The sequence below is a fragment of the Oreochromis niloticus genome, linkage group LG15 (genome assembly GCF_001858045.2).
Source record: "Oreochromis niloticus isolate F11D_XX linkage group LG15, O_niloticus_UMD_NMBU, whole genome shotgun sequence".
Lineage (NCBI taxonomy): Eukaryota > Metazoa > Chordata > Actinopteri > Cichliformes > Cichlidae > Oreochromis > Oreochromis niloticus.
In genome coordinates, this window is record NC_031980.2 from 8,546,597 (window position 1) to 8,569,160 (window position 22,564).

At 40.4% G+C, this 22,564-nt stretch overlaps 1 protein-coding gene across 2 annotated transcripts; it reads left to right on the plus strand.

Annotated features, from left to right (window-relative positions):
- Positions 1-2,517: 2,517 nt before the first annotated feature.
- On the plus strand, positions 2,518-22,170 carry pinx1 (PIN2 (TERF1) interacting telomerase inhibitor 1). Of its 2 annotated transcripts, none has more exons than XM_003455620.5 (7): positions 2,518-2,666; positions 3,265-3,374; positions 3,484-3,576; positions 3,818-3,899; positions 4,890-4,979; positions 10,132-10,214; positions 20,920-22,170. In XM_003455620.5, the coding sequence occupies exons 1-7, from the start codon at positions 2,648-2,650 to the stop codon at positions 21,583-21,585; spliced, it is 1,143 nt and encodes a 380-aa protein (XP_003455668.1). In that variant the 5' UTR covers positions 2,518-2,647; the 3' UTR covers positions 21,586-22,170. The 2 variants fall into 2 exon arrangements, with proteins under 2 accessions (XP_003455668.1, XP_005460372.1); XM_005460315.4 differs by lacking the exon at positions 2,518-2,666 and adding an exon at positions 2,676-2,735.
- The last annotated feature ends 394 nt before the right edge of the window (positions 22,171-22,564 follow it).

Genomic DNA, 22,564 nt, shown 5'->3' on the forward strand with positions numbered 1-22,564 from the left:
AATGGCTTACTAGTAACAACTCCTGCTCTCGCTCTTTCTACACAAACAAATGTGAAGGTGACCCAGGTCAGCATATCAAGAATAAGAGTTTTACTCTTCAGGTTTTCTTCGAAGAAGTCTGATAAATATTCCCAGAACGCTTCTACAAACACTTACGCCATCCCAACACTTTTGCCTGTAAAGCTAGGACCCTGCAATGTACTGCTGCAACAATTTTAGGTGTCTGTGTTTGTGTAAAAGGATCTCTGAAGTTTGTTTTCTGTGCTTGAAAGCCTCATTAGGCTCTGTCTGTTCTTTTGCACAATTAAAAATTTCTACACCTTTTATTTAATCATTGGTTTGTTGACCTCCAGCAAATTCAAGACTCGCACACCACAGGAGAAAGCTGTTGTGCTCGGGATCAAGGAGGGCAGCTCGCCAAAAACTTTTGTACAGACTGTACAGACTCCTAGTTACAGATAAAGCAAGTGTGACAACATCAATCCTGAGAAAACAACTTTTTCCTGCTTGTTAAACAATATTAGAGCTGTTACGTTTTAAAGGAATTCATTTGAATTAGTTTTAAAGCAGATCAGTGATCTCTAGCAGACATATTGAGCTATGGGCTCTTGGATTTTTTAAGGTTGCTAACAGCAGGTGAAATACATCATAATATGCCTTCATTCAGTAAAGCTTAAAATGCTGATAGATGCAAAATCATAAATCATAATAAAATATGCTCATGCTAATCTGAATATGGAGATTATATAAAGTAAACATCACAAATCTACAGCACTATACAAAGTCTTGAGTCAACCCTCATTCCTTTACATTATGTTTCCAAGGAGACAGATTTTTGTGACTTTGTGGGTATTGAGCAATTGTAAGTTGTGTCTTTAGCCATTTTGTTACCAGCAGCCTGTCAAAAAATGCACAAATGTTTCCCATTTCACCAAATCTATTAAAATGCTAAAGATGGGACAATTTGACAGGCATAAAATAGTATTTTTGCACCAACAATGTATTTCCCAAAGAGAGTTGTCTTTAAATATTTCAGGAAAGTGGACAATTTGAGCAACCCCCCCCCCCCCCCCCCCCCCCCCAAAAAAAAACTATCTACAGCAGATGAACGGTATCTGAACATTGTGTCTGTAAGAAATAGGGAAAAAAAATCCAGCAAAGCTCTAACACAGATTTGTGAGATCCATCTAAACCTTCAGTTGATCCATTTACTGTTCACCGAAGCATCGTCAGAAATGGTTTCAGTGGAAGGGTGGCTGTCAAGAAGCCATTCTTAAGGACGGTAAACAGCGAGGAACGGCTGGAGGAGGAGGTCAGGAAAGCATGGTGGAGGCTCTGTCGTGGGTTGGGGCTGCAATTCAACCAGTGTTGTTGGAGATTTCGTCAAAACTGATGCAGCTGTGAATGTTGAAGCGTCAGATTTTGATGTACCATGCTCTACCAAGCTTAATTTTTTTGCATGCCAATGATCAAAATGAAAGTCACTATTCCAGAGTCCACCGCTGCATCTGTTGATACTATTGCTGTGTCTTTATTTAAGTTTGTGCTAAGTTACATAAGCATGACTACAGTATTTTGTGTGAACTTCAGTTGGCCCACATGTGCATTTACTGTTTATTCTGCTGTGGGTAAAGCCGCTGAATTCAAAGGCGGTTAGCAGGCTTCTTTTTCAGAGTTCAAGTGCTTCTTCTGTTAGTTGTTAAAGACCTTTCAACAGGATTTCTAAAGGTGAAAAGTGATATCGGGTATTAAGTGAGAGAGGAGAGATGATTCAGGTCTGCTTCTTTGCTCCCATGAGTTAAGCAACTTTAAAAACAAACAAACAGAAAAACAAACAAACAAAACAATCTTTCCACAGCAGGTCTGCACTGAGATTTCCATAATCATTTGACATTTTTATAGTTCTTCTGGTTCACAAATCATCTTTATATAAAAACCTCTTGAAATGTGTTGCTGCATAGTCAAAGGTCGTTGTGTCACATGCACCACTTAGAACTGTGATATTTCTTTCTCCGCTGCATATATGGGAAGGACATTATGCAGTGCTTTGTTTGACCTGGGCACGGAATAGCTTGGGTGGAACTTGACTGAAAGATCCGGGAGCTGATATCAGCTGAATTGGCTCACTGCACATACATTGCCCAAGTGGTCTTGTGATGTGTGCTGGAATATAGACTGTTTGTATTAATTAATTAATTTCAGCTATGATGTCACTTACACCTCCAGCCCATTTTAGTTTTGTGCCTAACAATTATTGTCTATAGGTGGGCTGTACACTGTACTTGTATATTAAGCATTATAGCAGTATTAAATTCAGAAACCCAGAATAACTATGATTGGCTGTTTAAGCACGCGTGAGCTGCCACGTGCAGTAAACTGTCCTGACCAATGACTCACCAATGTTTGGCTGTAGCGCCCTCTGTCGGCGAAAAATATTCACCTGTAACGTTAACAAATAAAATAAAGATAACATGAAAGGTTAAAATAATATAAAAATTCATATAGAGTTATTCATAATGAATGAGGCACACAACATTTCCTTCCGTGAGGCGATATTCACCTCCCATACCGCCGTAGTCCTGTATTTTGCGCAGGCATATTTTGAGAACCCTCTTGGACCTTCTTCAAGCTGTTAAAGGACCTCAGGATGTCCATGCTCGCTGAGCGTATGTATACTTGTTTCGTTTTTTTGATATATATTTATTTTTTCTGACGTCGTAAGACGCCACGTTTAGGTGGTTATTTTTGCAAAACCCAGTCTACAACATATGTCACATAGTTTCCTCCTGAAAACGCTCATTAGTTTGTAGAATTGTGTGTTAAAGTATTCCGGTAGTTAGCATTAGCATTTTTTAACAGCTGTCTGTGGACACGTGTTTCTTCTTTTGACTGCTTCCTAACAACAGTAACTCACTCATTTGTAGTTAAGTTTTGCTCTGGGGATACAGAGGTTTATTAAAACATGCTCTCAGTTAACTCTTTAATTGTAAGTTGTGGCAGACAGCTCTCTGGAAACATGGTTGGAGGTTGGAGTGTAAAACTTTAATTGTGATCTCTCATAACTGTCAGGATAGCTCTTGTCATTCTCTCTGAACACACGCATAATGCATCCAGTCTTTGTTTTTATCGGTGTTAATCATATGTGCGTTGGCCCCATAAATCCACTGTCAGTCAGGCGTATAGACCATTTAAAGTAAGAGACCATGTGAGTGAATTGTTCTGGTCTCCTGTTATGTAACACTGTTCCTGCTGTTGTATGTTCAGCTCGTAGGAAGCTTAAGTGGTCTGTCGACCCCAGGAACAGCGCTTGGAGTAATGATGACTCCAAATTTGGCCAGAAGATGCTGGAGCGAATGGGGTGGTCCAAGGGAAAGGTAAGTAATGAAAGCGGTTAATATTGTTTTTTTGTCTCAGAGACTGTACATTGGAAGAACTGGTGAGCATGTCTTTTTTTTCTTTCCCCTTTTTCAAATCTGAATTAAGGGTCTTGGGAGGAGTGAGCAAGGCTCAACTGACCATATCAAAGTGAAAGTTAAAAATGACAGCTATGGGCTTGGAGCAAATGCCAGCTATGAGGTAAGCAAACGTTTAAAGCCCAGTTTTACATTTCAATCAAATGGGGCTTTTAAAAAGTCACATTTGTGTTGACCCTGACCACATCATTTTGTTTTGCGTGGTGTAACTCAACTTTTTTTGACTTTACAAATCCTCATTAATCATCTAAGTTGATTTTAAATTTGACTGAAAAGTATCTTTAACCTGTCTTTTTTTTTTTTTTTTTTTTTTTGTCACATTGTGTTGCCGTTTTTTTTCACAGGATAAGTGGATTGCTCACCAAGATGATTTTAATGAGCTGCTTGCTCAGCTGAACAGCTGCCATGGTCAAAACAACAGCAGTGGTATGTACACAAAGCTCAATTACATTTTATGAACTGTATTCAACTAAATTTCTGAGCTGTCAGACTAATAAAGGTGATCATATCTTAATAAGACAAACTAATGAAAAACTAGTGAAGGCTGCTTATCTCGTGTCATAGCACAACACAGCAGCATGTCAAGTATACAATGATATCCTGGATGGCCAGGATTTAGTGACTTCCTACATGTTCATAATTGTATTTGGGTAGTTTTATCATAATAATCTGTGCAGAGATTCTCACTTCATTCTGCCATTGATCAACTATGTAGAGTACTATGCAAAAGTCTTGATTCACCACTCCTTGTAATATATTTTACTAGGAAAATGGGAAATAGGTGAGTTTGTGCATTGAAATGTTCAAACATGCATGGAAATGCAGTATAAAATTCAACAACAGAGTTTATATAATTCTAATGACTTTTAAAGTCAATATTTAGTATGACCACTTTTTTGTTCAACTCACTTGAGCAGTTTTCTTGTCATTTCTTTAGTCTTTTCTTTAGAACTATTGCTCATGAGCACTTCATTATAAGACGGTGTGGCTCCTTGGACGCAAAATGTAAAGAAATTAGGGATAGTTCAAGACTTCTGCACAGTACTGAATGTTATATTGTAAAGCATGTAGTGTTGGTGCATGCTGATGTTAAAAGAAATGCAAAACAAACTCATATTCAATAGTAACATTTCCAAAACCAGTGAAAACTTGTATCTGTTATCAAGCAACACAAAACTGCAAAAAACAAAAAAACAGTCTTATTTGATCAATCAGCCCGTTGGACAGTAGAGGGTGCTACAGTGCAACATTTAGTTACGTAAAGGCAAGGCTATATTCACAGTAACCATTATCCTCAGGGCTGTGACAAAAACATGTTTACACTACTGGATGATGATGATAGTAAATAACATTCTAATTTTCTAACTCAATCTGGGTCATGTTTCAACTTTTATCTTAAATTTTCTTCTTCTGTAGAAACTCCACCAGATGAGCAGAAAGGCTTCAGTTTGGAAGAAAAATCTAAGACATCCAAAAAGAGGGTCCACTACATGAAATTCACTAAAGGTGGGTTTATCATGAGGTGGCAATGGAGCGAGATGAACAGAAATATAAGTGTGCTAAGTTATACGATGCTAAACACAGTTTTCTTGCTCTCTGCAGCAATTACCTGTCAAACTACATCCTATTTAAAAATTTAAAAAAGTCAGCCAGCAGGCCTGATATTATATTCTTAACACAGCAGAAAGTTAGAAATGCATTGTGGATAATTAGTTCATTCTAACTGCAAGCAAAAATAACTCCCCCTGCTCTCTTATTTTGATGCCAATATACACCTGCATACCATCTACTCAGGCAGACGGACAGACAACCTCTTTGACCCTTCGTTAAGCTTTGTGCTTTCGTCTCAGACCACAGGCGCTGATCAGAGCTCCGTCAGCCTCTCCTGGGTCAGTTGGCCCGGTGAGCACTAGGGGAGGTTATTTATAACTCTCCCCTCTCCTTGCATTGCTCTTTTACACGTCAGGAAGTTAAGATTTGCTGGTCAAGGCCAGAACACTGATAGGCGTAAGGAGGACTTTTGTGTTCCAGACCAAAATGAATAACCACTAGCCCATATTTTACTGCTGAGTCGCTTTATTTGAGCTTGCAGCATAGTTTCACGATCACACACCTAACTTCTTTGGTGAAATGATGAAACTATGTGTTATTTTGTTCTTGGATTATGTAGCTGATACAGATACTATTTTTGTTTTCTATGTTAGTGCGCCCATCGATTGTAAACACGTCTAAATAATCAATAATTGTTTGTCACTAGCTTAAAATCTACCTCATCAAGTCACCCTGCTCTGCAAAAACAAAATACCTCAACTTTTGCCTCACCTGGAAGAGCCTTCTACACTTTACGTCATTCAATAGCAGCTTCCTGCTTCCTGTTTGGGGCATCTGGCATCTCCATTTACTGGCCCCCCAAAAACAACAACCTCCCGTGACCTATTAGATGACCCATCCTGATAAAACACTGCCTCGGTCTCTCCCCCAGACCCTCTTGCCCTGTTTTTGTATTCTTAATTTAGCAGGAGCCAAAAACGGACCCTTTTTTTTTTTTTTGCGCGTGTTTCCTGGCTGATGAGATTCACCTATACAAGAGACACTTAAAGCATAAAGCGTGGACATGGCGGGATGATGATGATGATGATGATGATTATGATGATGCTCAGTTTTTCTTGGTTCACTACAGATCAGAGCTAGATGCTGAGTACTCGTACAGCCCTGTGTAAAGTTTAGTTTAGGTTTAGGCTGAAACTTTTGTGACTCACCCAGAAGCACCTTTGGCTCATTCTCTTTCCGCCTGCTTCCTGATCGCTTTACATTGTTATATACAGCGCACTGCCTTTTTAACCACATCTGTTTTTGAAATGCGAAATATGGCCAACAAAGTTTCTTATAATATGTTATTAGGCCTCATGAGTATACAAGATAAAATTTGTTTCTGGACAGTTATGTTATAAAATACTGTGCTGAAGCTTAGATTTGAGTAGGTTTACATCAACATCTGTATGGGAGAGGTTGACTGTTAAACACATAATTGGAATCGCACTAAGATGTCAAACTCATTTTACATCACGGGCCACATACAGTGAAGGTCCCCTCTCTGTAAGTGTAGAGAGATTTAACTACATGTGTAATAAATGAGAAATCATCATAGAAGGAAAAAGAAGAAAAATGCTGTCAGCACGACTCTTTGTGCTTAAATTGTAAGAATTAAATGTGTAAAATACAGAAATCCACAACTCAGTTACTTTGGTGTAGTTTGAATAGCCATGGGTGAGGTCTTCCACATTTTTTTTTTTTTAAACTGTCCAGTGGACTGGAGTCTTTGTTGACCCCCAGGCTTTGTTTGACAGCTCTGGACTTTTTTGGGGGGGGGATCTTCCTGACGAACAAAGCTTCATTTGAAGGGTTCTCATGCATTCAGCTGAATCTAAGCACATGCTGCTTTTAATCTCTGATTTATCGTAGCATGTCTTGTGTGCAAGTTCCATTGGCATAAATGCATGCCCCAGCCGTCTCTATAGTGGTCTCCGTTGTTGAAGATGTAAGTTGAATTTTGTCTCATTAGTCTGAACTGTTGCACACCAGTTTCTTGTTAAATGTGTCTTCTACATGTTGCTAGTGAACCTGCTGAAGTGCTACTCTTATTCCCACCAGATGTTTATAAAATTTCAGAGGAAACTAAAGGGAAAATTAGCAATTCATTGCATTTGGCATGTTGAGAGTGAAACCGTTTAGGGGGATTGCAGGTGCGATCATTGTAGCTGGAATCTTGAAGGACAGTGCAGCTCTGTTGACCGTAGACTTTCAACTGTCTTTGGGAATATAACACCGTTTTAACATGTCTGTACACAAAGAGGTGACAACCGTTGTCACGCAACAACAAGGAGGCTGGTACTTCATGTTTGACCGTACGCAACTTATAATTTAATTGGAAACTTGAGACTCCCAGTTCTCAGTGGTCTGATAGGCATTAATGTTCAGTGCACTTTGAACAAGAGAACGGTCATTTTTGACCTTTTTAAATTGAGAACATATTTATAGTTCTCTCTAAGTGGCAGGTGACGGTATTTTATGTATTGGGCACCTCCTCTTGACAGATTGTCATGTTGTTTTCAGTTTATGGCGCAGATTACAACCAAAGAGTTACCTGGCAACATATAACCTGTCACGGCTGTTAGCAAGTTTCCAATGACTGCTCTCCTCTCTGTGAAGCTGTTGCCAAGTTGAGGCTTGGATTTAGAGTTGTTAAGCTTGTTACATGAGAGGTTGAAAAGATCAGATAATAGCTCTGTCATGGACTGTCAGCCTTTTCATGATGGTTTCTCTGGTTGAATATTCCAACTTCATTTGAGACATTTAGAAGTGCATTGTTTATTTTGTAGTTTTTTGCATCTGAAACACTTCAGCACCACCTCCCAGCTTCAGTTGAATTCATTTTATTCTGAGATTGGACTACTTTTAGCTTGGTTTAAAGCAGTTATGCTTGTGAATTGTTTAAACCAGAGGTGTCAAACATAAAGCTCAGGAGCCAGAATTGGCCTGGGAAAGCCTAGATTCCGGACCATTCACCTTTGGAAAATATGAAGATAAATTTTGGACTTTTATTTGTATTTTTCTAAGTTTGTCTGACCTACAAATACCTCCTACATGGGCATTCACACTATACCAAAGTAATTAGCAAACAACTAAATAGCAAAAACCGGGTCTTTTCTGTTATTGTCTGCCCCTCAGTGTGAAATAAGTTTGACATCCTTGGTTTAAACCGTTTATCCGCAACTATTGGCCCACCATTTCAAAACACTGCTGCACTCCATTTAACAGCTATTCATTCCATTTAGTGACTATTGCCAAGTGTTTATCCCTTTGAAAAAACTCCTAGATAAAGATTCAGTTACTTATAACAGCTTATCTGCACTTTCCAACTAATCTAATAGTTTATCCGTACTCTTATCTAACGCTTGTTAGCCATAATTAAACATTTTTCCATTATGATCATTATTTTAATCATCCAGGTTTTCCTTTTGGCTCTCAGTTTGTACTGCTTAACTTTTTTTTTTTTTGTGCTCAAACTTGCTTTTGAATCAAAATATAACTTAAAATTCTTCCTGGGCCTTCCCCTCTCACTTCTGCCGAAGTGCCCCATTCTTGAGAATTACCGGCTTGGTCTATAACCAGTCACTGAGCTCAGTGCATTCCTGCAGTACTGCTGTAAAAACATTGTGGCCACAGCATCATCAGTACCTCTCGTTTTCAGTGCGGGTCTCCTCCCGACTCTCCCTTTCTTTTTCCTTTTTTTTTTTTCTTTTTTTATTGATATCCTGTTCATGCCGGCTCTCTCTTTGCCAGCGCTGAGGATTGATGGCCTTTGTTTGTGGGGAAAGGCACCAAAATCTCCACTGCTTAGGTCCAGGGCCCACAGCATAAACCAGTAACCCAGTTTTAATTGCCACCTCCATCTATCACCTGTCAGGGCAGCAAGGGTGGTTGATGCAGAATTTAACTACAGCTCTCCATCGGCAGCTCTGTGTGGTGGCTTCATTCCAGCTTTTGGGCTTTTAATTAAACATGTTTTTGCATCACGGCCGATGTGAATTGACGGAGCTTAACAGACCGTGTGAATTACATGTATAATATCATGCTGAGGACCTCCTGTTCTAATATCACTGACAGTGTTTTCTGTCCACTGGAGCTTCTGTAATTCTCTACTGATAATTGTTGTTTCATCTGTGACCTTGGAAACCACAAACCTTTTCCACTGCAAGGAGGCAGTACCCACACTTCATCCCATTTGAGTGTATTCATCCAGCTTTAAACGCATAGTGGGAAAAACTAGGATTTTTTTTTTTTTTTTTTTTTTTTAAATCAGAACGTTGTTATTTGCACTTTCACCTGAAAGCCTGACAATTTTGACAGGCACTTCCTCATCCAAACAGTAGAAAGGTCAAATTGGGCATAATTTTTATGTCTGACCCGAGTTCACTAGATGACAACCACCACAGCAAACACCCCCCACCCCCCACGGTCCTTTCCATTTATTTTACTTTTCATCGGACTTTCTCGGTTTTGCTCTTTAGACCTTGTATGTGCAGGGACTTTCAAAGCCAAGAGCAGGGGAGATAGAGGTTTAAAAGCAATAAATAACCGAATGTTATCAGAGCCCCGCTGAAGGAAGAGGATGCAGCTGCATGAACAGGACCCAGGCTTGAGACAAGCGACTGTGTGCTTCAGGAGTCTTTGAGGACCCGCTTGAAAAGGGGAATCCGGAGGCGTGGCATGGCAGACCTTTTCGTCCAGTTTATTTTTCTTTACTGTTTTATCCCTGCAAAAAGAAGCAAACCATACAGCCCCCCACCACCCCGACCCTGTTTCTTTTATTTACTCAGTGACCACCTTCTGCTCACCCCCAACACACAAACACACACAAAGGTACTCAGCTGCAATATTTAAAGGTTTGCCTGGAAAAAAGAGAAACAATAAACAATGTTCTTACTTTGGGGAAAAAGCGTGCGTGTTATTGAAAATGGGACTGTGAATCCATTTTTATCACCTTTTAATTCATAGGGTGGTCTTTTTATTCCGAATCATAGTGATACAGCATAAAAGTTTTCGAGCCTCGTGTTAATGCTTTGTACATATTCTTTTCTGCTTATTACTCTTTCAGGAAAGGATCTGTCCAGTCGTAGTGAAACAGATCTTAACTGTATCTTTGGGAAGAGGGCTAAATCAGCAAAAGTCCAAGATCAGGTAAGAGATTACACCTATTTACATCATTCAGACTTAAAAAAAAAAAAAAGTTGTTTTGAGACTTCAATATCATCATTTATAAAAACATTAGGTTTTCATTTTTATTAACCAAATCCACTTAGTTTGTTTTTAACTTGTCAAACTGTCCTGTGGCCTCGAACAAAAGATTTGTAGATAGTAATTCTAATCCAGTGGATAAGTTGCTGTTCCTAAAATATTAGTGCCAGGGAACAGGACTCTGATCTTCCTTAACCCCGTCAAAGTCAAGCGTGCAGTCCAGCAGGAGATGCCGCACCACTGGCCCAACTGGCTTGCACTTATCTGTGTCTCCTTGGTAATTCCAAATGATTATTGGTCGCTGATGCTTCCATCGGTAACTCTGGTATCATCTGGTCCTTCTGCTACTGCGGGGTACGGCTCCTTGAGCAGCCCGTGGCCCTAGATTAGCCGTGTCACAGCATGCAGCTTTAACACCTCTAACAGGCCACCGATGGCGGCAAGAGCGCCTAAATCCAGTTAAGGGATTTGCACTCTTACCCCCTACTCCTCTCCCTCGCACTCCTGCTTTGCTGTGCTTCTGTCTCGAAGCGTCACATCAGCTAGTTAAGAGTGCCAGCGGGCATTATTAAAGGAACATCAAAATTGCAGTGAGGTGTGCAGAAATCTGAAATGATGACGCTTGCAAAAAAAGTTTCTTTTTCGCTCTTGGCATTGGTGGGCCCGTCACTTCAAACGTCACTTTGCCATTTGGCGTTATGGTAGGTCTCATGCTTTTGGAGCATGGCTTACAGGCTCCTGTGGGTCCAAGTTGTATTTCGAATCCAGTAAGAACCTTTAGCTTACATATCAAAAACAAAATGTTATTTATGAAATTCGCCTGCATCATCTTTCTATAGATTTTTAAATAAGTTGTCAAGCTGTTTTAATCAGAAAATCAGCTCAGGTGTTTATCTCTGGAGGTGTATGAAGCCGTACTTATTGAAACTCACATCAAAGATGTCATTTATTGAAAGTCAGATGAGTGAATTGTATAGTTAAAAATACATGTATATAACAGGTGCTATTAAAAATGATCTGAGCTGATTAATAGACCAGATTTACATGTACAGAAGAACTGGAAATTATTAAGCACCCACAAAACTTGTGCTTTTTATTATTTTATTATGAAAAAAATAACACATTTAAAAATGTGCAATAAAAACTTTTTTTGTTGTTCTTAGAACTTTTACTGACCCAGTAGAGGGCCAGAACAATAACATATCTAGCTTTTGGACTCCAAGGCCCAGAAAAAGCCTCTTGCTGGCTTCTTGTGTTTATCTCGAGCATTTGGCTTGAAGAAATTGGCATCTTAAATATCCATAAATTGTACAAAAAACCCCTGCTCTATTCCCCCAGCAGGTGCTGAGCCATAACATCACAATGGCAGCTGCTCCCCAGCTGATTAACACTGGAAATGCAAGCAATACACACCATATTTTTTTCCTCTGAACGTTTGGTTATGGGTTGTTATTTTACAGCCAGGAGGGACGCCATTGACCATATCGAAAACACTCAACACAATTACAATGCTTTCCCATGAGGCCTTGTGTTGAAACCCAGCAACATCTGAGGTTGCTGGAAAAGAGGTAAAGAGGGTGATGGACCAATCGAGCTCTAGGCATTTTGCCGAATCTCTTGCGAGTGTGTAGGCGACGCTGCCAGTGACCCTCAGCTCACACTGATCTGTGCTTACATTTAACTGCTGTTGCTGCAAAAGTATAATATATGCTTGCAGTAATCTCAGTGCCTCATGGAGTTGTAACCCTCAGTAGCGACGAGCTTTGGCTTGATGGTGTAGTTGATTTGTAGTGGCTTGCAGAAGCCACTGTCACCGGTCGCATTATATCACATATCTGCATCGTGACAAGGTGAGGCCAAGAGACTTTGACCAAATCTGGATCGGCTTCTCCAGACCTGCCCTCCTTCCCCCTCATGAATCTTCCAGCACAATCACACCCACCACCCACTGCTGTCTCTCCAGCCTCCTTTCCACCAGTCCCCCACTGCTGGTGTTTTCCTTCCTTTGCAGTGATGTGCTTCCTGCTCACCTCTTATCGCGGCTCACAACCCTCCCTGAAATGCAGACAAGCACGCGCGCACACACACACACACACACACACACACACACACACACACTCACTGTGTACACATTCAGCTGTCCCAGATGCCTCTATTCATCAAAGATGAGAATGTATTGAAAACAGTATATGAGAATATTTTAATTGGTTATTTACAGGGAGCAGCTGCTCTGTTCCTTTAGTGTTAAAATAAATGTAAATATCTTGTTCTGAGGGTAGAGCTCTGTTTAAGGTAAAAATTTTTCTTTCAGGTTAAGAATCCATTTATTTTAAAGCTGTGCATAATGAAAAATCTGCGTGTGTGTGTTTTTTGTTTTTTTTATTGCATTTTTTTCTGTTATTTTTGATATTTAAACAATGAGAAATGCACATGAAAGCTTAAGGGAAACTCATACTGACCCTGTTTCCTGGCATAGTTCAGCAGATGTTTGATCAAACCGTGATTAAACAAGCATTTTTGTGTCAACTTTAATTAACTGACAAGTGATTATCTGTGATTAAGTATGCTGACAGATGGGATATTGTAGTGAAATGCACATTACTCCCTCCTTTCTTACAGTGTATGATAGAGCAGGGATTAGAAGCACTCTGTTTTTTGGGTTTGTTTTTTTTTTTTTTTGTAAATGCATGTACAAACATGTAGTTGAGCATGATTGTAACTTAATTTTACCTGTGCAAGAGTATTTCTTAAGGTTGTTTTCTTAGAGAATCTCCCATTTCATCCATAACCACAGTTTTTATGTAGCCACATGAAAATATGTGCTTAAAAAAAATGAAAAACCTTATTTACTCTGCCTTACTGTGAGGGTTGCGGCGTAGCACCTGTCCATCTACTTACCTCTCTGTTATCCATCACCCATCCCACGCTAGCAACCCGCCTCCATCTCCTGCCTCCTCCTTGTGCCCCTCGGTACAATTACTCACCGCATGACAAATGACAGGCGCTCTCTGCCGAGATATCAAAAAAGCCCCGGCCACTTTTAAATGAAGGCACTTTGGCAGCGCCCTGCTCCCCGTTCTTATCGGCAGGCAAGCAGTGCCCCTGGCCGTCTTGCGTCCTGCTCTCCTTCCTCCCCCCTCCTTCTCCACCACCCCTGCTCTCCGTGCCCTCCTCAGGGGGTTTAGTTAGGGGAGCCACATGGAGGGCCAGCCCAGCTTGATTTATCTCCCTTGCCCCTCTGCCCAGCCACTCAGGCAGGCCGAAAGAGCCAACGAGGCTCCAACGGGCCTCAACTCGAAACCCCGGCATTAGCTGAAATAAACCATTCTGCCGCCCAGTGAAAAATGTCCTCTGATTGGCTAATTAATCAGTCAAAGGGGAGCGACGCGGCTTGTGACTTGAGGGACCCAAGCGGGCGACCGCAGAGGGCCTGCTGATAAATAGACTCCCCGCCGATTCATACATCAACAAAAGTTAGTCATTTTTTAAAGCCGCCAGCTCAGTTGAAAGGTGGAAACAAGCCATAGTTTTATTTTTCCACCTACATTTCCTTCTTCCTTTTTCTTTTTAAGGGAGTGGGTAGTGGTAGTAGTAGTAATAGTTATGATTTGATGTATTTTTTTAAAACCCCTACTAGTTTAAAATTAAAGGGAATGAGATTAAATTATTATCATTATTATTTTTTTAGTACTTTTAATCTTTCATATACTAAAGTTAAGACGCCCAAGCATGATGGAAAAGTTTGGTGCTTGAGTTTTCAATTTACCAGTTTGAAAACTAAAAACTTGGCTGGTAGTCATAAGAAAAAAGAAACATCTAAAGATTACGGTTTTATATTAACCATTATGACCACTACAGACATGACAGCTGTTCCAACATCAATCCATTCATTAGTTCTGTACTCCCTAAAAGTGTCAGGGAAGAAAAATGGTGGCGAATAATTTAGTGCGAGCCTTGTTTTGACGTCTGAACCTCCAGTCAGACAGTAGGCATGGTGCGCCCTGTTCTTGGGTCAGTGCGACCCCTGCGGCCTCTCCCACTCCCACTCGTGCTCCGGCACAAAGGGCCGAGGATCGAGCCTCATCGGGCGGCACCTGTTGCAAGTGCTTCCTGCCCACGCGTTGTCGACATGAAGGATCGCGCTTCAGCAGGGGCTCCCCGATACTGCCGTGTTAAGGAATATGGGGCAGGGGTGACACGGGTGGCTCTTGAGCATTTGGAAGATGCGACGCCGAAGTGCCGAGGGGTCGGACGAAACTTTGCTGACGGCGCAGAAGCACGATTTTTCAGGACGTTTTTATTTGATGACATTATTTTTTATAATTCTATTATGCTTTACAGCTTATTACTGAGGCCAGTGGAGAGTAAAGTAAGTTAAAAATGACCAGGAAATGTGGGTGCTTGGTCATAGAAAAAGCCCGAGTACCAGCTTTACTTACGGCATGTAAGCAAACTGAGAAGTTATCTTTCATAGTGTGTATGCAGAACTGAAATGTTGAAAGGGGATGCAGGTGTAAACGTGCATTGTCGCTGTGTCGTTGCCGCAGATTTAAACGGGGTGGTGCATTCGTGCAGGCTGCAGGGCTCATTGTGAAGCTGGAGAGCTCTAATACATTCTCAGATAACATCTAATTGCCTCGAGCAAAGCATTCCCTTTCTTGAGCATTTTTGTTGACAGGCCCTTTTACACGACCGCCGAAAATATCAAGGCCCGCCAAATATCCCCCCCCCACTCCCCAAAAGACACACACACACACGCATCGCATTTGCCACTTTACCTCCCTGGCAGTTATGTGGATTGCTCTCATGCCAGCTCGCTGACACTTGCAGATTAGCGTGGGACAAAAAAAAAAGGGAAAGAAAGAGTGTCTGTCTCTTAGTTACAGCCCAAGCTAGAATACATGAGAGCAGGGTAATTACCGCCTGGTAAAGCTAACCGCCCAAAGATTTCCAGCTCTCTCGGCTGTTTACAGCCGCAGACTACCGTTTAATCACTGACTCTTTAATCTAATAAATCACAGCGGGGGAAAATAATCACGGTCTCTTCTCTCCCCGGGCTTGGGGTTGGGATGGGGGGAGTACCCCAATGTTCGTGAGGGGGGCATTGTCAGCAAGCGTTTGCAATGTTAAACAAGCACAGGGCAGTCATGCTGCATGCATAATGTTGTCTTCATTTGTTACTTATGATAAACGTTCTCGCACCAGGCACAAAGTGCAATTTTTCAAACCCATTTTAATGCGTTTTGTCTCAACTGCACACAGAGGCTATGCGTTAAGCAAAGTATTGCTTTGTGGAAGCTTCATGCCGTGTGTGGCATTTGATGTGCGTACACTACATCATTTTATTTACTTTTTTTTTAGTTTTAAACTTTACTTTGTGTAGGCCACATTTATACAGAACAAGGATTCATGAAGGAATGACACTGAAGGCAGCGTCAGTACTTAAAGTGGTCAACTGATGCATTTACCTATTTCCCAGGAAATAAAGTATCAATCTATTTTTTTCCCTTTTCTCGTGTCCGCCCACATCAGGCTCATGAAGGATGGGGCTGCTGGACTTGCGTGTTCATCAGGGAGAGACAGCTGGCTAATCAGGGCCTGATCCATAGACCTTGAGTATCACCAAATTTATTATTGTGGCAGAACAATGAGGGCACACTCGTGCAATTACAGACCCGACCAATATTGGCTAGAAATTTATTGAAAAAAAAAGCAAGTAATGCAAACAGGCAGTTTTTTTTTTTATTATTTATTTATTTTTTTAGGAAAATAAATGGGCAACTGGAGCATTGTCAAATCCTAATTAACATGAGTTGGAAGGCGTGTTGTGTCTGCAAAACTATTCACATTCACCTGGTTTTTAATGACTTTTAGAAATCAAATGCAGGTAAACTTTCTAACTTCCTCCAGGTTTAACGTGCATGTTTGTTTATGCATTTTATAACCTTTTTTTTTTTTTTTAAAGAAACAGTGTGGTTCTGTTATTGGGTACATTTACTAGATCTGTATTTGAATTTGAGTGGATGGATTTGCAGTATTTCTCTTTTTTTCCACAGAAATGCACCGCGTTTGTGTGTGTGTACACATTACATGGCAAGTTTAGATCCAGAAAATTCTGAATTTCATGTTGATCTCTTTGCAACACACTCTCTGTGTAATGACCTTTACTCTACTCCTGACTGCTAGCACCCTCAAGTCCTATAGTTACTGAGATCCTTTGATCTGGTTGACTGCCTGTAAAAGCCTGGCTCATTTTAAAGTTTGATCAGATTTTTACATCTGAACATTTTCCCTACATTCAACAAGGTGACTATTACAACCAATTGATCACTTACTGCCTAACATATCTTGCACTTGGCAAAAATCCTTAATTTAGGATGTTACTTGAGCTGTTGTCCTGGAACTTTTGGTTTCTCTTTAGAAGTAGGCAGACATAAAGTAGCCCAGCTTGCTCTGCAAAGCCGTTAGAGCAAATTAGTAATAAATGAACTGAACATAGTTCTTTCTTTTTGCTGCATTTTGCTGGGGAGAAAAGTTTCGCATGCACTCTGGTGAACCCTTTCCATCATCTCTCTGCTGGCTTGATTGACTCTCCCACTGAATATGTTGGCCTCGGTATCCTGGCACCTCTGCCACATGTCTTACCATCGGCTTTCCAGTGACTACATTAGCACGGAGAGATAGAACTGGAGTGTCTTGAAGGAGACGGCCTGTTGAATGTCTTCCCACCCTCTCCTTTTCTCTGGGACCCTCTGTGGACCCTCCCTGTGTTCCCAGCCCAGCCCCAGCCCCCGCCAGGGGAGAGAGCAGAGCAGGAAGGGCCCGATAGCCAGCCAGGCCGCTCCTCTGCTGAAGGAGCCTTATCTCAGAACTGCACACAGTGCATTGAGCGCATCCTTTTCCTGGGGTTCTGCGTCTGGGAGAAGAGGAGGAGGAGGAGAAGGAGGAGTAGACATGGCTTGATATAGGTGTGTTCTACAGCACAGCCTTATTTATTTAAGTTGTTCTTCTAGTCCCAGCAATGATAAATTTGTACATTTGGTACATCCTTATGCAAAGAATAGGTTAGTATATACACACCAAGTAAAAAAAATCTTTCTTTTTTTCCGTTTATTAGTGAACCAAAGTACTACAAGTTTAAAAAAAGAAAATGTCCTTATCCTCTTAATACATATCTGTTATGGCATTTAAATACATACCTGTATCTTTGCATGATGGAGATTTAGATTCAGTATTAATGAACCAAACTAACCACTGTCAAAAGGAAAAATATCAAAAAGAAATGACATTTTCTCTCGGTTGATTTTAATAAATAATTTTATGCATACACATTTATAACTCGTAGCCTTAGTGAGAAAGTTATATGCTCTTAATTTTCACTATTGCAGGTGTTTGTGGCCAGTAAAATTAAATCACAATGTTAAGTTACGTGGCTACATCCTATTTTCCTTCTATACCAGTGGAATAATTGGCTGTTCAGTGTATTCTCACTTGAAAATAAACATTTTAGTTTTTTTTTTAATGACAGTATTTTAAAATGTAGAGATGGATAAAAGGATATAAAAAGTAAAATCGTGGCGTAGCTCACAATGCTATGACAATACATTTCATGTGACAAAAAATCTCCCAATACAGTGATTATGTGATACTTGGTACCTTATAATACAGCTTTTATATCTGTGTAAATGAAGGAAAAGATGCCTTTAAAAGATTAAGATTTTAAAAAATTGTCTATATTGTGCTTTCTTTATGTTCTTTTTAGCAAGGATTTCCTTTTAAGTTTCATCATTGTCACTGAAATTTAGTCAACTTCTGCCACTAAATCATATGGGAAGCTTTACCATAATAAGTCACGAAGCAGCCACCATTCTTGCTGATAGCATAGCATTAATCTTATTGCAACAACAAGGTTTACAATGTACTGTGAAATCCTAATTAAAAACAAACAAACAAAAACCTTTCGCTTTTTGTAGTTTGGGGTCTGTATCACATGCCGTAAAGCAGAAGAAATTACTAGAGAATAGAAGACACACCTGGATATGGGGAAACAAGATCCCAAACATTACTGCCGAGTAGTTTCTTAGTAACATGTTGCCCTCAACACTCCACGCCAAGAAAAATCTCCAGGGCTGCTAGTAATGCTGACTGGATCTGTAGGTTTATCCCCATACTGTATGTGTGTCCAGCCTGTGCTCAGCACAGCACTTCTGCTCCTGTCAGATGAGCGTCTAATGGAGATCCCCAGGCAGTGAGGATGAACCACATACCAAGCTCAAGCTACCTTTCCCTGATGATGAAGATGTTCTTCGCTCAGTCACTCTCCCCTCATTCTTCCCAGCTCTTTCACCCTCCCTCTCCCTCCTGAGAGTAATTTCACAGGCAGTTCTAAAGTGGCCCCCAGCCATCTTCCCAAATCCCAGTTACATGTTGTTTGGCGATGTCAGCTCAAAGCTCCATCTCCACTCTCCCAAGCAGAGAGGATGCCATTGTGCAGTAACGGGGAGTATAGATTTTCTCAGGGAAGTTGAAAAGTTTTGTATAATGGCACCTCACCTGAAGGGCCTCATTCCCCTTGTTAGAAGTTCTTTCTAGTCAGGCTCTGAGGTGGTGGAAAACTTTGTCCATTCGAACACCTGCATTGCCATTTAGCCTCAGTCACGTTTTTTCATATCGTCTGATTTTGTTGTTTTGTAGATGTGATTGTGTTATGTAACACGGATATCCCCACAGCAAAACATTCCCCTGTTCTGATCAGATTAAAATCTGCGTTGCAGCCTTTCTTGCACTTCAGACATTTTTTACCACATGAATCGGTGTATCAGACCACAAAGACAATAGCATTTCCCTTGATGAAACTATATTGACTATGAAAAGCCTTTTAGTTGGCTAAGACTAATTGCTTGTAGGGGCTCACTGAAGTCCCTGGTGACTGGTTTAAAGAAAGGAAAAAACACTTTTACATACAGTAACATACAGTACACCATCCCTACACAAGACCAAAGCCACATCTAGTAACTTCACTCTACATTAAAGGCCTTTTTAAGTCCCAGAACATACATGCATTGTTTTACCCGAACATTAGTTAGCATATCTGTCTGAATCACTGCCGAGGGTCAGAGTAGTGTAATCTTAATGTAAAAGCTTAAAGGCCAAAACCACGAGGTGACTCGACACAACAGGGTTTTCAATTTATCTCTAATCTGTAGGGTTTGAAAAATGCCATCTAATAATTCACCATCTCTGAGGTAATATGGAAAGGCTATATTGTTTGGTGTGATCCTCAAGAGGAGCTTCTGTATTCTTCTGAACAAATCATTATGCATTGAGTAGGCCATTAGGAAAATGAAGACAAATGGCTCACAGGGGTGAGGTGACAAATTGTTCATGCTGTGGAGTTAAAATCTAGAGTGTAGTTGTTCCTCACAGTTGTAAAGTTGTCCCCTTTTAATGTGGAGCCTAAAGGTCGGCAGAATGTGTCTTTACCGTCCTACTTTTTAACCTTTACGATCAACGTGGGGACGATGACTGATGCGAGCACCTCTCACTTGCATTCAGTTTTAAACTAATCATGCGTCTTAGTGGCAGGCACATACAGGTGCACTACATCGCCATTCAGTCGGCTGAAGGTGTTTAATCTTTTTGAAATACTGGGCAATGAAATATCACTGTGACATTTACTAAACACAAAAAATCTACATTCACTTAGAGGCTTCTTAACAGCAGTTTTTCCAACACCACAATACAGCGATTTAAAAAATCTTTATCATATATTGGCATTGTTGGCCTAATTGGGTATAAGATCTAGAATTTTTAAACTCTTTACTGGTAAAACAAAGATTAATAATAATAATAATAATAATAATAATGATAATAAAGCAAAGCATTATTATTCTGTGCATTAATAAGCGTGCAACATGCATGATGCAGACAAAGAGCTGTGTACACACTTGTGCCACACACAAACATTTTGTTAGCGTGGAAGTGTTTACATTGTGACTGAAGAGACAAAGTTCGTCAAAGTAAACCATTGGGAGACCACCAGGGAAACATTTGTAACAATAAACCTTAACAGACACTTAAATCACCCTCAGCCAGCCGATCAGCGACATTTTAAAGAAGTGAACAAAGGAAAAGTGGCTAAAGCTATCCAGAGCCAGCCACAAGCTTGCAGCCTCGGTATGAGCAAAGGATCAATGTTAGGAGGGAAATTATACAACAAATTCAAAATAGAAGAGGCTATTTGGACGGTTGAATTTAGAAACGTGCTAGAAAATAATGGAAGTACCTGAAATTTTTTATTGTGATTTACTTGTGAGGAGCCATCACTGATGGGTGACTGTTTAAGAAGCTAACTGTGACAAACACCCACAGCTGGATTGATGGATTTTTGAAGATTATTAATGACTGGATGATAAATGTGGTTCAGTTCTTATTTTAAGGCTTTAACACCCATTGTTAAATCAGCATCCTGTTCTGTGCTCTTTCTTTTCACTCACTGAAGTCTGCCTGGGTAGTTTTTACATGTTGATTGACGACCACTTAAGGCCCCCCTCGCTCTACCATTGGTTGTTGTCTTTATCTGTGTAGATTCTCAAAGTGATGCATCAAAGCCTGACTCTGCCTTCTTACTCGTGTCTTTGTGGTTTAGGAGAGCAACAGCAGTGACTCGCAGGGTGAGGCGGAGGACAGCGTGAATCCTGATCCTTCTGACCAGGACCCAGAATCCATCACTAAGACTGTCACGAGTACTCTCACTATGCAGGAGTACTTTGCACAGCGTATGGCTCAGCTGAAAAAGGCTCGTGGGGCCCAGAATGCAGATCCTCCTGAGACATCAAATGCATCTGAGGAAGTCGGTCTCAACCACAACAGCAATGATGATACCGAAGAGCCCAAAAAGAAAAAGAAGAAGAAGAAGAAAAAGGCTGCAGATGAGGTGGCAGAAGAGCAGTGTAGCACACCTGCTGCAGTAGAGGATCAAGAGAAAGAACGTTCAAAGAAAAAAAAGAAAAAGAGAAAAATGGCAGAAAGCGAAGAAGTAGTAAATGAAAACTGTAGCTCCACCTGTAGCACTGAGTGTGAAGAATTGCAAACCAAGAAGAAAAAGCTTAAAAAACACAGTGAGCAAAGTGAGCTACTAAATGGACACGAGCCCGCAGAGGATGAAACGCTAGATTTGAATACTGTGCAGAAAAAGAAGCAGCGCAGAGATGAGGTGAACAGTGTAGCAACAGAAGACGGGAAGGAAGAGCTGGTGGAAAAGAAATCCAAAAAGAAAAAGAAAAGGAAGCATCAAGAGCAGGGTTTAGATTAGGGCAGGGTGACTCAGTACTGCGCTATTCTCCTGACTCCTAAGGGGGTACTTGTATTATGAAATTAAATGCCTTGTATATACACACCATAATAATCTGTTAAAGCATCCATTGATGCTTTTTTTTTTCTCTTATTATTCTTTAAATAGTGACTGTAGAAAAAAACTGATAGGGAGTGTTTGTCACTGGAAAAAACCTTGAAGCAGCCTATAAAAAGCCTCAACCTTGCACTGGTGGCCTCTGGAACACACCACTGTAGGAGGAGATAGTATGGACATCTTGCTGACAGTGAGATGAGAATAAAAACACCACTATCATGGCTCAACGGGAAATACAAACTAGGAAAAAGGTCTGGAGCTTCCCATAAAACCCCCAACATGTTTTACCACCAGTGTTGTGCAAGTCAGAAAGGTACACCTGGGCTAGCCATTTTCCTGTTTCCAATCTTTAGCAAAGTTAGCCTCATATTTACTGCACAGATATTAAAGTGGTATAGACATACAGCTATGTTTAAACATGTATTTAATATAGAGAGAGATGGAGAGAAGTTGACATCCCTTTTTAAAATAAAAATAATATTTAGATGATTCATGTGCTTCATTCTATGAATTCTGTTGCCCAATGAATAAATATGCGCATCATAGGAAATGTGGCCGATCCTAAAATGCATTTTTTGGAAAATATAATTTTGTATATTACCATCTTATATGTAAATGCATTACTATTTGCCCATTTTCACAGTGGTTTATTTTTTTCCCACCACTTTTGATGCCCCTTCATTTTATTAAAGTGACTCAGACAGCTTCTGTCAGCTTTACAAAATGAAACGGAAACATGTTTTCTCTTTGATGTCACATGACTGATGTACTTTGATAATGCTTTGGCAGATATATGAAAGAAGTCTTGATTATTTTGCGTTCTACAGAAGGTTTTTTTTTTTTTTTTTTTTAATAAATCTAAATGTCCGTCACCCTTTGAATC

Excerpts from the sequence above, each read along its gene's own strand:
- pinx1 (XM_003455620.5), top strand. Across the intron at positions 4,980-10,131 it reads CTACATGAAATTCACTAAAG|GAAAGGATCTGTCCAGTCGT; the intron begins GTGGGTTTATCA and ends TTACTCTTTCAG. Across the intron at positions 10,215-20,919 it reads CAGCAAAAGTCCAAGATCAG|GAGAGCAACAGCAGTGACTC; the intron begins GTAAGAGATTAC and ends TTTGTGGTTTAG.